This window comes from Parambassis ranga, chromosome 4, assembly GCF_900634625.1.
Source record: "Parambassis ranga chromosome 4, fParRan2.1, whole genome shotgun sequence".
In the NCBI taxonomy this organism is placed as follows: domain Eukaryota; kingdom Metazoa; phylum Chordata; class Actinopteri; family Ambassidae; genus Parambassis; species Parambassis ranga.
The window spans coordinates 2,527,501-2,539,756 of NC_041025.1; the positions used below are offsets into that span (position 1 = coordinate 2,527,501).

Genomic DNA, 12,256 nt, shown 5'->3' on the forward strand with positions numbered 1-12,256 from the left:
TCTGTAACCAGCTGGAATCACCGACAGGGGCACAGACAAGGTACACCAGATGTTTCAGTACAGGATTAATGTTCTTGTTGTTAAGTGAGTTTATTAAGGTGTAATGTGATGCATTAATATGTAATATTTATCAAAATGCTTAAATAATCTATTCTCTTATACACAATGCTTACTTTATACTGCCTGGTGTGTATGTGCATGATCAAGAGGTTCCTAATAAATGGAAAAAATAAATATAAATATAATAAATATAAATCGAAAAACAATATTATGTAAAGATAAAATGCACTCACAGCAGCTTCTGTCTTTAAAATAAAAAACAATGTCTTTAATTATATATACTAGTTATATACTATTTGAAACACATTTAAAAAGTGGAACAGCTAACCTTTGCAGGATTGTTTTTTGGGGGGCAGACATGGCCTGACATGCAGTACACCGGGAAACCTGATGATAACGTTATTTAAAAATGGCAACTTAATTATAAACATGTTTGACAAAATAGCACCCAAATGCAGAGCAATAAAACTCAATCAAAAAAGCAAAAGACCAAACACTGTCTTATTTTTGCAAGTGTTTTTAATCAGTTTATTCTGACACAGTTTGTCAGCATAAACTGTTTCAACCACAGAAGATATTTCAGGTATCCCGACCACAAACCTTTTTAAAAGGAAACCCACTGACTTCAAGAAGAGGGAACAGGAAGTGCTAAAATGTTAATGCTGCTCCACTGTGGAAACTTCAGAAAATGCAACAGAGAACTCTCAATGACAACACAACAGGCAACAAGTGCAACATAACACACCAGTAAAACAACAACATTTGGTCAAATTTTGTCTTTATGACATTTATCAGCCTGCCACAGATGAATTCTCTACTTGTCATGTTGTTCTTTTTGTTGAAACCACAAACAGAAAGTGAAAGCCGCTAAAAGGACAACACTAAGCACTCCTTTAAAAATGAACAAAACACAAGACAGACATGCTAACAGTGGGTAAGAGATAACACACAAGGTGAGGGTAACGAGACGAGAGGTGGAAACAATCGGGGCGGAGCAGCCAATCAAACGCAGGGAAACAGGAGGAAACAGGAAGTGACATGAACCAAAGAATGTAAGAAGCTGGGGTGTAGGTGGTTATGCTACAGTTTGATTTTAAAACAGTCGTAAAAAGGTGCTGCTCTTTTATGGAGTAAGACCGCTTTCAAAAAGATGTTTGCGTGATTCTATCCATTCTAGAGACAGCACAGACGAAGACATCACACTCTTCATCCAATCCCTGCTCAGTGAGGGTGGGTGGGGTCATCACCGTGGAGACAGGAAGGCCTTTTCCTACAGTCAGAGCAGGTCAGAAAGAAAAAGTGTTTACATGTCAATCATTAGGTTATTGATTGATTGATTGATTGAAAGGTCAGTGATTGATCAGTGTTACCTGTGGATCTGTGTCGATACAAAGACACCATGAGGAAGGTGGAGCAGAGGTACGGACACAACACCACCAGGTGACAGACCAGGCTGAACACCAGAGAAGAAGGCTGAGGGGAGGCAGTGGAGGTGGGTGTAGTTGTAGGGGTGGGAGTGGTTGTGGGTCGACCTGTAGAGAGAATTCCACCTGCTCAGGTTAACATGTGGATGAAATGAGTGGTGACATGAGGGAGAAGCTCCACACCTGTGACACTGATCCAGCTGGGCGGAGACTCTCCACGACCTCTGATGTCACACTTGTAGAGGCCTTCATCAGAGCTGGAAACACGCTGGATGGTCATGTGACCTGTAGGCTGAGCACTGAGGAGGGAGCCATCTTTATAGAAAGCAGCTGGGAGGTTGGAGGCAGCGGTCTTGGTTCTACAGCTCAGAGAGACGTTATCTCCCTCCATCACAGGGAGGACGGGACTCTGCAGGATCACTGGTCCACCTTAACACAGAGACACACTACATCACTTCATCCAGACACACACAGCCTCATCATCACTGACTACATCAACTTCTGATTCTGACTCTGTCTATATGTGAAATCTTCTGATTAAAGTCCTTTTTCAGGAATATAATCATGTTAACCAGCATATTCAGGATAAAGCAGTGACATACACCAGTGAACATGAAGTAGGCCCAATATTTCCAAGCATGATATGACTTAGACTCTCTGTCTGTCTCACTGTCCTCTGTCACAGCAGCTAGTCTGTGAGAATATTTCACCATTTTGATCTAGATTAGAGGAGCAAACCTTCAGCCTCACAGTCAGTCAGTTACAGTATGATGATGTATAAGCTGTTATATATTTTAGCAGGTGTGTGCAGCACATTAACATCAACATGGAGATGAAGACGTTTGACAGTGGATTTTTAATAATCTTACCAGAGACAGTCAGGTTGATGCTGTTACTGGTCTGTCCCTCTCTGGACTCACACCAGTACACACCGCTGTCCCATTGGTAGACTAAGCCGATCTTACAGGAAGACCCAGCAGATATTCCCCACCCATGTCCACACTGAGACTGTTGTATCCTTGTCTTTCTCCTCACGGTCCATCCTCCAGAGCTGTCGTCCTCCTCACATCTCAGAGACATAGAGTCTCCTTTAAACAGCTGAGAGCTGTTGAAAGTCGGCATCAGACGAGCTGTGAGGAAGATGAGAGAATTGACTGAAGAACTGCATGACTGTTCCCTACAGGCTCAAACAGCTGATCCACAATCATCATGTTTGTCTTTGTAGAAGCAACAAACAGGTGAATGTTAGAAGCAGAGGATAAAGATCGACATCAGACCCTCAGCCTGAGTTTAAACTGCCACACGAGGCGTTCACTGACCTTGGTTTGTTGTGCAGCACAGCAGTGACGTCTGAACTAAAGAGAAATGTCACTGTTAGTTTCAGGCTCCACACTGAACAACACAGCAACATGTGCAGTTTACTTACAGAGCAGCCACAGTATCCATGTGTCCTCCATCCTGCTGCTTGATGTCACATCCACACTGTGATATGTTCACTGTCACATCAGGTGAAGCCCTCACTCTTCCTGACTGTGACATGACTGGGTTCATTTCCTCTCCACTGACCACAGAGTGTGTGTGTGGGGGGGGGGGCAGTGAAACAGAGACAATAAGTTTCAAAATGAATCACAATATAAAGAAAAGACTCAACAACAACAAGTCAATGAGCACAACAGCAGCAGCTGTATAATGTCTTCTCTGACACTGCAAACATCTCTGATGATGTTTTCTAAGTTCAATAAATCCAGCAAACAGCTGCAGCATTGTTGTCACCTTCTACCTACTTCCTGTAGAGTCTGAGGTGAAACCAACAGATCTCACAGTGTCTGTGTGACAGCAACAAGCAGTTATAGGAAAACTGCACACGTGTTATTTTTAAATAAATATGTCAATGTTACCATCAGATATTAAACTCTTTCATAGTACAAATGCTTAAATAAAAATGTTTAAATTGTAATGCTGTGTCTGTCAGCACAGTGTCCAGAGCATGGAGGAGATACTAGGAGACAGGCCAGTACACCAGGAGACATGGAGGGGGCCATAGGAGGGCAACAACCCAGCAGCAGGACCGCTACCTCCTCCTTTGTGCAAGGAGGAGCAGGAGGAGCACTGCCAGAGCCCTGCAACATGACCTCCAGCAGGCCCACTAATATGCATGTTTCTACTCAAACTGTCAGAAACAGACTGCATGAGGGTGGTATGAGGGCCTGACGTCCACAAGTGGGGCTTGTGCTTACACCATGTAGGGCGATTGGCATTTGCATTGAGAGATTCACCATTATCGCCCTGTGCTCTTCACGGATGAGAGCAGGTTCACACTGAGCGCATGTGACAGACGTGACAGTCTGGAGACGCTGTGGAGAACGTTCTGCTGCCTGCAACATCCTCCAGCATGACCGGTTTGGTGGTGGGTCAGTAATGCTGTGGGGAGGCACCCTGACTGCCATTAGGTACCGGGATGAGATTCTCAGACCCACTGTGAGACCATATGCTGGTGCAGTGGGCCCTGGGTTCCTTCTGATGCATGATAATGCTAGGCCTCATGTGGCTGAAGTGTGTCAGCAGTTCCTGCCTGATGAAGGCATTGATGCTATGGACCGGCCTGCCCGTTCCCCAGACCTGTATCCAATCCAGCACATCTCGGACATCATGTCTCGTTCCATCCACCAACACCACGCTGCACCACAGACTGTCCAGGAGTGCACTGATGCTTTAATCCAGGTCTGGGAGGAGATCCCTCAGGAGAACATCCTTCGCCTCTTCAGGAGCATGCCCAGGCATTGTAGGGAGGTCATACAGTCACATGGAGGCCACACACACTACTGAGCCTCATTCTGACTTGTCTTGAGGAACTTCCACTCAAGTTGGATCAGCCTGTAATGTGATTTTCCACTTTCATTTTGAGTATGGATCCAAATCCAGACCTCCATGGGTTAATAATTTTGATTTACATTGATCATTTTTATGTTACTCAACGTATTCCACTATGTAATGAATGAAGATTTTCAACTGGAGTATTTCACTCACTGAGATCTAGGAGGTGTTATTTTACTGTTCCCTTTATTTTTTTGAGCAGTGTATATACATTTGCTTCAAAAAAAATCTCTGACTGAACGTCTTCAACTTGAAGTTGAATAACCCTGCTGTAAAGGATCACCTCGGGTCATGCACAGCTTTCATTTCTCATGAAAGAAATAAACTGAATCACGTTGACAGTAACATTTGTTCTACTTTCTCCTAATCTCTTACACACAGAGAAGAAAAATATGTCTTTATTGTTTTAAACGATTAAAATGAATTCATGCTGTTATCTTGTCTGACCAGCAGATGGCATAAGTGAGTAAGAGAACAGAATAACTACAATCAATAGCTGTGTCCCAATTCAGGGTCTGCATCCTTCGGAGGACGCAGCCTACGCGGTCTCAGGAGGCCGCGTCCTCCTGAGGATCCTCCGGAGGATCCTCCACCGTTGGTAAATGGGACAGTCTGGCCTTCAAAGCACTTCCTGATTGTGGCGCGACGTCATAAATTTTGCCCCGGGAAAAACAAAAGCAGCGACAGCGACACAACACGGACTAGACAACAAACGGGACAACAGTGTGGATTTAGACATTTGGAATATTTTAATATATTTATTTGTTGTTGGAGGAAGAGGAGAGGCGGCTCCAGCGGCAGCAAAACCGGTGACGGCTCATTTTCTTCAGGCTGGGAGAGCGCAGTGGGGAGGTGACGGTAAGCTGCTGTTTAACCATATTATTGATCATAATTAATATACCAGTTACTGAGCAAACGCTAGATATATAACCAGTAGATAGACAAATATGATTAAATGTAATTTATATTTGATTCAATTGTAAGACTTGATACAGGGTCTGTTTGTAATTTTAATACTTTAAATTAAATAGCTAAATGTGTAAGAACCCTGCAAATAACCCTGAAAGCACTGCTTTAATGTGTCATTAAGCATCAGGTCTGTCACTGCACCAGAGAATTACTGCGAGGTCTGAGGTCTGTCTGTTCTTTCTCTGCTCTCCCTCTCTCTCTCTCCAGTCTCATCTCCTCCGTTATCAATTGTCAGGTTTCTTCTGTTTCTCTCTGCTCCTCCTACAACAAAATGACAACAGGCAGAATGACCGTTTGATATAATAACGATAATATTGCTCCTCACGTGAACTATACTTTATACTATACTACAGTAAACAACAAGAAAGAACATCCAATCAAAGCGTTTAGTTTTAGCGCCTCGTATCAACAGGATGTCATGTTTGTAAATATAAAACTCATTTTTTTAATGCCGCTGTCACTGCTAGCATTTTAAAACTCTCGAACTACTGCTCTTTACTTACATTTAAATGTGAATTCGGCACTCCTGCCGCTGCCGCTCGCTTGGTCCGTCATTGTACTATTGGACAAAAAGTAGGCCCGCAAAGCATTGTGGGATATTTAAGGCCACAAAGGATGGTAGCGATGCATCCTCCAAATTCAGGCAAAAGGAGGACGCATTTGGAGGACCCTTCGACTTTTGGCGAATTGGGACAGCCTTCGCGCAGCTTTGTGACGCAAGCGGCCTTAAAATGCGCACTGCGAAGGATGCAGACCCTGAATTGAGACACAGCTAATAAATATGCAGCACTCTGAAACGCATCAAAAACAGGGCACATTTTTGTTAGAACTTTAAAAAAAGCCACTGACTGATGCGTAAACACCAGTGGGTTAGGAATTTGTTGTAATATTACATTCAGAATAAAAAATCCTGCAGCTGTGTGGACCGAAGTGATCCAAATTCAAATAAACACTTCTGATCATTAAAACACTATGTATGTGAACACATACATGAAAACACATTGCAGAATAAAATTCTTTAACCCTTCATCAGTGATCAGGTTTTTCCCAGTGCATGATGTGTATACAGCTCTGTGATTTCCAGTTCATGAGGATAGCCTTGATGGCGATGGTTAGTGCCACAAGGAGTAAGCGGCTGTGTGAGATTTCCAGTTTTAACGAAGGTAAGTCTCCTAGCAGACAGAGGGTGGGGGAGAGTGGGGTGTGGCAGCCCATGTTATGAGATAAAATGTCTCATATGTCAATGTGCCAGAATGCATGAAGGTATCAGTATCAGTGCAGTTTTGTAAGCGATGTCAACAGTGTCCAGAATTTTGCATTTATTGTCATGTTAGGTGAGTTCTATGGATGGTTTTGTATTGTATAAGTTGCAAGTTGGCATTTGTTGTCATGAAAGAAATGTTTTGGCGGATTTGGGACCAGAAGTTGGCATTGGGAGCAATGGAGAGATCAGATTCCCATTTTTCTGAGTGTAGGGAAAGTGCTGTGTCAGCCTGTAATAATAATTTGTAGATTTTTTTTGTCCTGCTCTTGGGGAGGAGCAGCCTGTTGCTGGTCAGGCTTCTCTGAGCACTGATGACAGTGTGCAGGGGATGACTGGCATCATCCACAATAGACAGAAGTTTTTTTAGTGTTGTCCTCTCTTCAATTAAGATTATGCCAAAGAAGGGGCCAAAGTGGAGTTAGTGATATTGTAGAATTTCCACCAGGCTGTCAGAGTGGATGATATCGTAGGACTTTTTTTAACCGTCTGACTAAGAAATGTCAAATCTGAGACATGGATATCTTTACTAATTGCTTGTTCTATGTCTAACCATGTGCTATCTGACTGAGAGGGATATATAGATATATCGAAGTTGATTTGCCAGTGAGCATTGAGCATTGAGACCGCCTAATATTTTTGGTTTCTGAAGTGTGGCCAGTTTGATTCTTGGGGTTTTACTTCTCCAGTAGTATTTATTGATGGATGTGTCGAGAGATTTAAACCAGGTGAGAGGTGGGTGAGACGGGATCATTGAGAGGTGGTAGTTAACTTTAGGGAGAATTGACATCTTAACTGTTGCTATTCTTAGCATGCTGGAATTTCTTTTGGCATATTTTATAACTCAACCAAGCGACAACAATCACGATTCCAGCAAGCATCACACCTGCAGCAATAACCAGTCCAGCAGGTAAACAACACAGCTCCCAGAATCCTCTGGCCCCTCAAACCTCCATTCAATGCTTCATTTCAGACCAGCTGCTGTACAGCTGCTTCATCAGGACAGACTGGAGGATGTTTTTTCTTCTTCTGGTGTCTTTTATACATCACAAAACCAACAACAAAAACAAAAACTCCAGCTAGTCCAACATGTCTTCTTCCCTCACTGTCTCCACCTGTGAGACATACAGAGCAGAAAGAGCTGTTATCTTTCTGAAGAACATCACTGCAGTCAGACATCATCTGCTGCACACACACTTTCACACTGAACAAGGAAGCAGCTTCAGCTATGATCCACACACACACTCACCTTTATGAACTATAATCAGAGAGACTGTCTCATTGTGAAAACTACCTCCCCAGTAGGTTTCACATATGTAGGTTCCACTGTCAGCTGTTGTTAATTTTTTCATGGTAAGAGACTTGTTTCTGTTCAGCTTCACCCGACCCCGATAAGATGGATGCTGGGATGCATTGGCAAAGTTGTTATCCCGGAATTGCGCAACATATCCTTCACTCTCAAAGCCATCTTTGATCCATGTAGCAGGGGTGGTGTTGTTCTTTGGAGATCCACATGGCAGAGTAACAGTCTGTCCAGGTTTAGAAAAGATGTTCTGAGCTAAATGAGAGAAAAAGTAACACAGAGCAGCGAGGTTAAAGGGTTTAACTGACACTCATCCACAGAACCAATCAGAGACAGGAGTGGATAGGAACTGAGACATATCAGTCGGTGCTGTGTGCTGATTGGATCATTCTATCCTGCTCACCTTAACTGGGCTGTATTCACAAAGATTCTTACAATCCCCTCTTATTGTAGCCTAAAAAGGACTCAGCTTAAAACTGATTTAAGAACATCCTTAGAGCGACTCTGAGGAAGGTGCCGACTGAAAGTTTGATCTTAGTGAGGAGGCAATGACCCCATTATGAAATATGTAACTCTGGCCTTTTTAATCGGGCCGCTCACATTTAGACAATGAGGTTAACGTCTGTGCTGTGTGCTGATTGGATCATTCTAACCTGCTGACAGACCTGAACATCTTTTTGTGAGGACTGTAATGTGTTCTCAGACCCTGAAGCAGGACTTAATAATAATAAGAAGAAGAAGAAGAAGAAAAAGAAGATGAGGAAGCAGCTTCAGCTCTGATCCACACACACACACTCACTCACTCACCTGCTGGAACTACAATCAGATGTATTGTCTGACTGTGGCGTTTTCCTTCCTGGACGACTTCACACTTGTATGTTCCACTGTCAGCAGTCTTCACATCCTTCAAAATAAGACACGTGTCTCCATCCTCCTTCAGCTCCACCCGGCCATTAAAAGATGTAAGCTGGCCATCAGTTTCAAAATGCCCATCCCGATAAAGCAGGACGAATCCTTCGGATTCCTGGTCAGCTTTGACCCATAAAACAACTGTGATGTTGGCGTTTGGAGCCCAACATGTGAGTTTCACATTGTCTCCAAATGTAGCTGTGACGTTCGGAGCTGAATGAGAGAAGAAAGAACACAGGGAAGATCGGTTAAAGGGTTAAACTGACTCACATCCACAGCAGCTGATCAGAGACAAAAGTGGACAGGAACGGAGACAGGTAAATCAGTAAAAAAATTGACTTAAATTAAAAGGTCTATGCAAAAAAAATGAAAATCCAGTGCTGTGCAAAAACTAATAATGCAATAAAGTCAAGTTTTTTACTGATGTTTGACATGACCAAGACTGTAATAAAGGTTAAAAAAATCCAGTCCACATTCACCTTTTCTATTAAAAATGAGCCATTTTGTGTGTTTTTTTCCAATTTTTAGCACCACCCCTTATAAAATTGGTGATTAAAGGGTTAAAATCCTGGGGGAAAATGCTTTTTTCACTACTGTTGATTAGAACTGAAGTTAATTTAAAGGTCTATGCAAAAAGATTTCAAAAAAATATTTATCTGATATATTTTTAAAACCATTAAAGTTAGGGGACGTTTTTGTCCCGAACAACACATAAGGGTAGTGTTTGCAAACAGTATAGAAAATAAAATGAAATAAAACTGATTTGACCTTCTAATAGGGAAACACTGAACTGATATAAATATGGTAAATGTTGGATATTTGGCTAAATATTTAATGCTGATGGTACTTCCAGAGTGTTAAAAAGTAGAAAAAATCCTCAACAATATAAACCAAACCAAACCTCAGAACCCTGATACAAACCGAACCGTGTATTTGGTGAACCATTCCAGCCCTAGTATTCATCAGTACTTACCAACAGTTCTTACATTATTGGTTGAATGGGAGTGTTGGGCATGCAGGAGTAATAAGGCCTAAGGGGAAAACCCACAAGTGCACATAATGTCACAGGTGAAAAGTAAATAAATGGTATTAAAACCTCATTTCTTTTAATGTGGGTGACATTCTGAAGGAAAAACCGACCACTTGAGGATCTCAATGGAAGGAGTATCTGTCAGGCTGGAGGAGATGTCGAAAGTTCTCCATGCACCTGTTAGGGACGAATGAGCACTGAGGCCGGACCGACTGATTGATTACTGATCTGGGCAAATTAATCACTGATCGAAATTGTTGTATGATTTTCTTGGCTGTTTTTTCAATCTCTCCCTCAAATGTTATTGTCATTATGTTTGTGCTGATTTTGTGTGTATCACAAATGCAACTGCAATCTAACGTTCAGGGAGCGCATGTGACAGCGCAGATATCTGCTGCGGCTTGAGGTGTACTCCTAACATAATTTCGCTGTGTACCTTTATTTTGTACTTGTACATGTGACAAATAAATTCTATTCTATTCTATTCTAAAAATATTTTGTCACATAACATAGAAGTGAACAGATATTATGTACGATTGCAGACATGTAGAATGTTCTTTCATTAACTACATAAAAACAGGTCTGCATTTCGAATGAAGGGGAAGGGGAGAGTTTATGTATGTTACTTTTATAATACTTATGTACTTGAATACCTTAGGACATATCTACTGGTCTAGATAACTTATGCCAGCTATATTTTTTAATTATTCTTACAAATTACTAATGATGTAATCCTCTGTTTGGGTCTTCTCCTCCCTCATCCGCCTCCATCAATGATGATTATTGAGCCCTGTTCTGAATTTTGAATGCAGTGAAAGACCTTCCAGTTCACAGAAAATAATTCAGATGTCTACTGTCTTTGTCTCTGTAGCTGAGACTTATCATATCAGTCTGTGTGTGTGCGTTTCCTCATGCGCTAAACCAATACCGTAAAGACAAAAGCTGCGCCGGTGAAAATAAAAGCACCCATCCGTGTTTTGAAGAAGAACCTGCTGTTGAGGCTGTAGTTTAGGGTCTTTATGGGACCACTGTTGGCCTTTTAGTGGCAGTGAAACTTGCTTCATACAGGCAGTGCAGGATACATAGGCCATACACACATGCAGGCCTATGTGTTGAACTGTCGCATTAACAGGAACGGCTGGCTATGGATAGCAGTACTTGCTTCACACTGCCCCAGTGTATTCAGAGCATCTGAGTTTTAACAGCATGACAACCTACGATCAATGTACCTTAGCTTTCCCATACTGAAATTCTGACAACCCAGCAGCAGTTATAAAATATTAAAAAAACATGACTTACCTGCAGCCTCGGAACAAGCCAGCAGACCCACAATCCAGTAAAGTGATGCAGGCGTTACAGCAGGCGTCATCCTTCTGATCCTTAACATGAGGAAAGTAGAAAGAGCTCAGTGTTCATGTAACCCAATGAGCAGAGACGGGTCAGTGTTCTGATAGCAGTTTACTATCACTCCAGTTAAGACTTATTCTCTGGACTGAAGCAGCATCTTATCATCACAATATATATTACGTATTACATACTGCAACATTCAATTGTTGCTCAAGGAAAATAAAAGTCTTTTGTTATTCAGTTCAAATAAAAAAAATAAAATAACTCAAAGTTCTCAATGGAGACTCAGTGCTGATCAGCTATAAAAAAAAATAAAGAAATGCAGAGCTCTCCTGCATGAGCGGAAAAAAATAAAATAAAATAGGTGCTTGTAGTTTCCCAGACGTCCAGTAGATGGTGCTCAGGTGACGTCCTCTCTCTATCTCAGCAACAGCAATAATGGCGACGCGATGAGACGGCGACAGCGGGAGAAGAGCAGCAATGGCGGCGGAGTAGCATCAACCAGTACACATAACCACACAATGCTCACCTAGCAGGGAAAACAATAATACATCGGGCGAGGCAGAGCCACACGTGTGCCGTGGACCTCCATGTTCAACCAGCGCTAACTGAGCTGAACTCCCCGTAACAGTATTCTAACACACAGTAATGACCTTAGCCTAGCATAGCGGCTATCACACAGCTAACTTTAACCACTGCCATTAACAAACATTTGCAAACTGTGTCTTACTGCTAACCTAGCATAAATGACATAAAACATCCATATCAAATCAAAACAAACTGTGGTCTTTTACCAATGCTCACCTAGCAGGGAAAACAATAATACATCAGGCGAGGCAGAGCCACACGTGTGCCGTGGACCTCCATGTTCAACCAGCGCTAACTGAGCTGAACTCCCCGCCCACCATACCAATGAGTTGAGCATTGGCCATCTTAAAGGGGTCACAGCACCATAATGCTTGATGGGCATCATTATGAAGTGCTAATACAAATATAATACATATACCTGACGTATAATTAACCACAAAAGAAAAAGAAGAAAATATACATAAATAAAATTGGGGCTGCAATTTACACCC

At 42.2% G+C, this 12,256-nt stretch overlaps 2 protein-coding genes across 4 annotated transcripts; both read right to left on the reverse strand.

The window, feature by feature from the left end:
- Positions 1–1,202: 1,202 nt before the first annotated feature.
- LOC114434551 (high affinity immunoglobulin gamma Fc receptor I-like) lies at positions 1,203–3,023 on the reverse strand. Its single transcript, XM_028403869.1, has 6 exons — positions 2,911–3,023; positions 2,804–2,839; positions 2,354–2,614; positions 1,668–1,913; positions 1,431–1,592; positions 1,203–1,330 (listed from the first exon to the last, which is right to left on the reverse strand). Exons 1-6 carry the CDS (start codon positions 2,939–2,941, stop codon positions 1,203–1,205), a joined length of 864 nt encoding a protein of 287 aa, XP_028259670.1. The 5' UTR covers positions 2,942–3,023.
- A 3,085-nt stretch (positions 3,024–6,108) lies between these two features.
- Positions 6,109–12,056, reverse strand: LOC114434488 (uncharacterized). 3 transcript variants are annotated; one of them, XM_028403780.1, is made up of 5 exons: positions 11,982–12,055; positions 11,130–11,203; positions 8,699–9,013; positions 7,838–8,146; positions 6,109–7,703 (listed from the first exon to the last, which is right to left on the reverse strand). In XM_028403780.1, the coding sequence occupies exons 2-5, from the start codon at positions 11,197–11,199 to the stop codon at positions 7,558–7,560; spliced, it is 840 nt and encodes a 279-aa protein (XP_028259581.1). In that variant the 5' UTR covers positions 11,200–11,203; positions 11,982–12,055; the 3' UTR covers positions 6,109–7,557. The 3 variants fall into 3 exon arrangements, with proteins under 3 accessions (XP_028259581.1, XP_028259580.1, XP_028259579.1); XM_028403779.1 differs by lacking the exon at positions 11,982–12,055 and adding an exon at positions 11,707–11,826 and having other exon boundaries at positions 11,130–11,209; XM_028403778.1 differs by having other exon boundaries at positions 6,110–7,703; positions 11,130–11,209; positions 11,982–12,056.
- Positions 12,057–12,256: the final 200 nt, after the last annotated feature.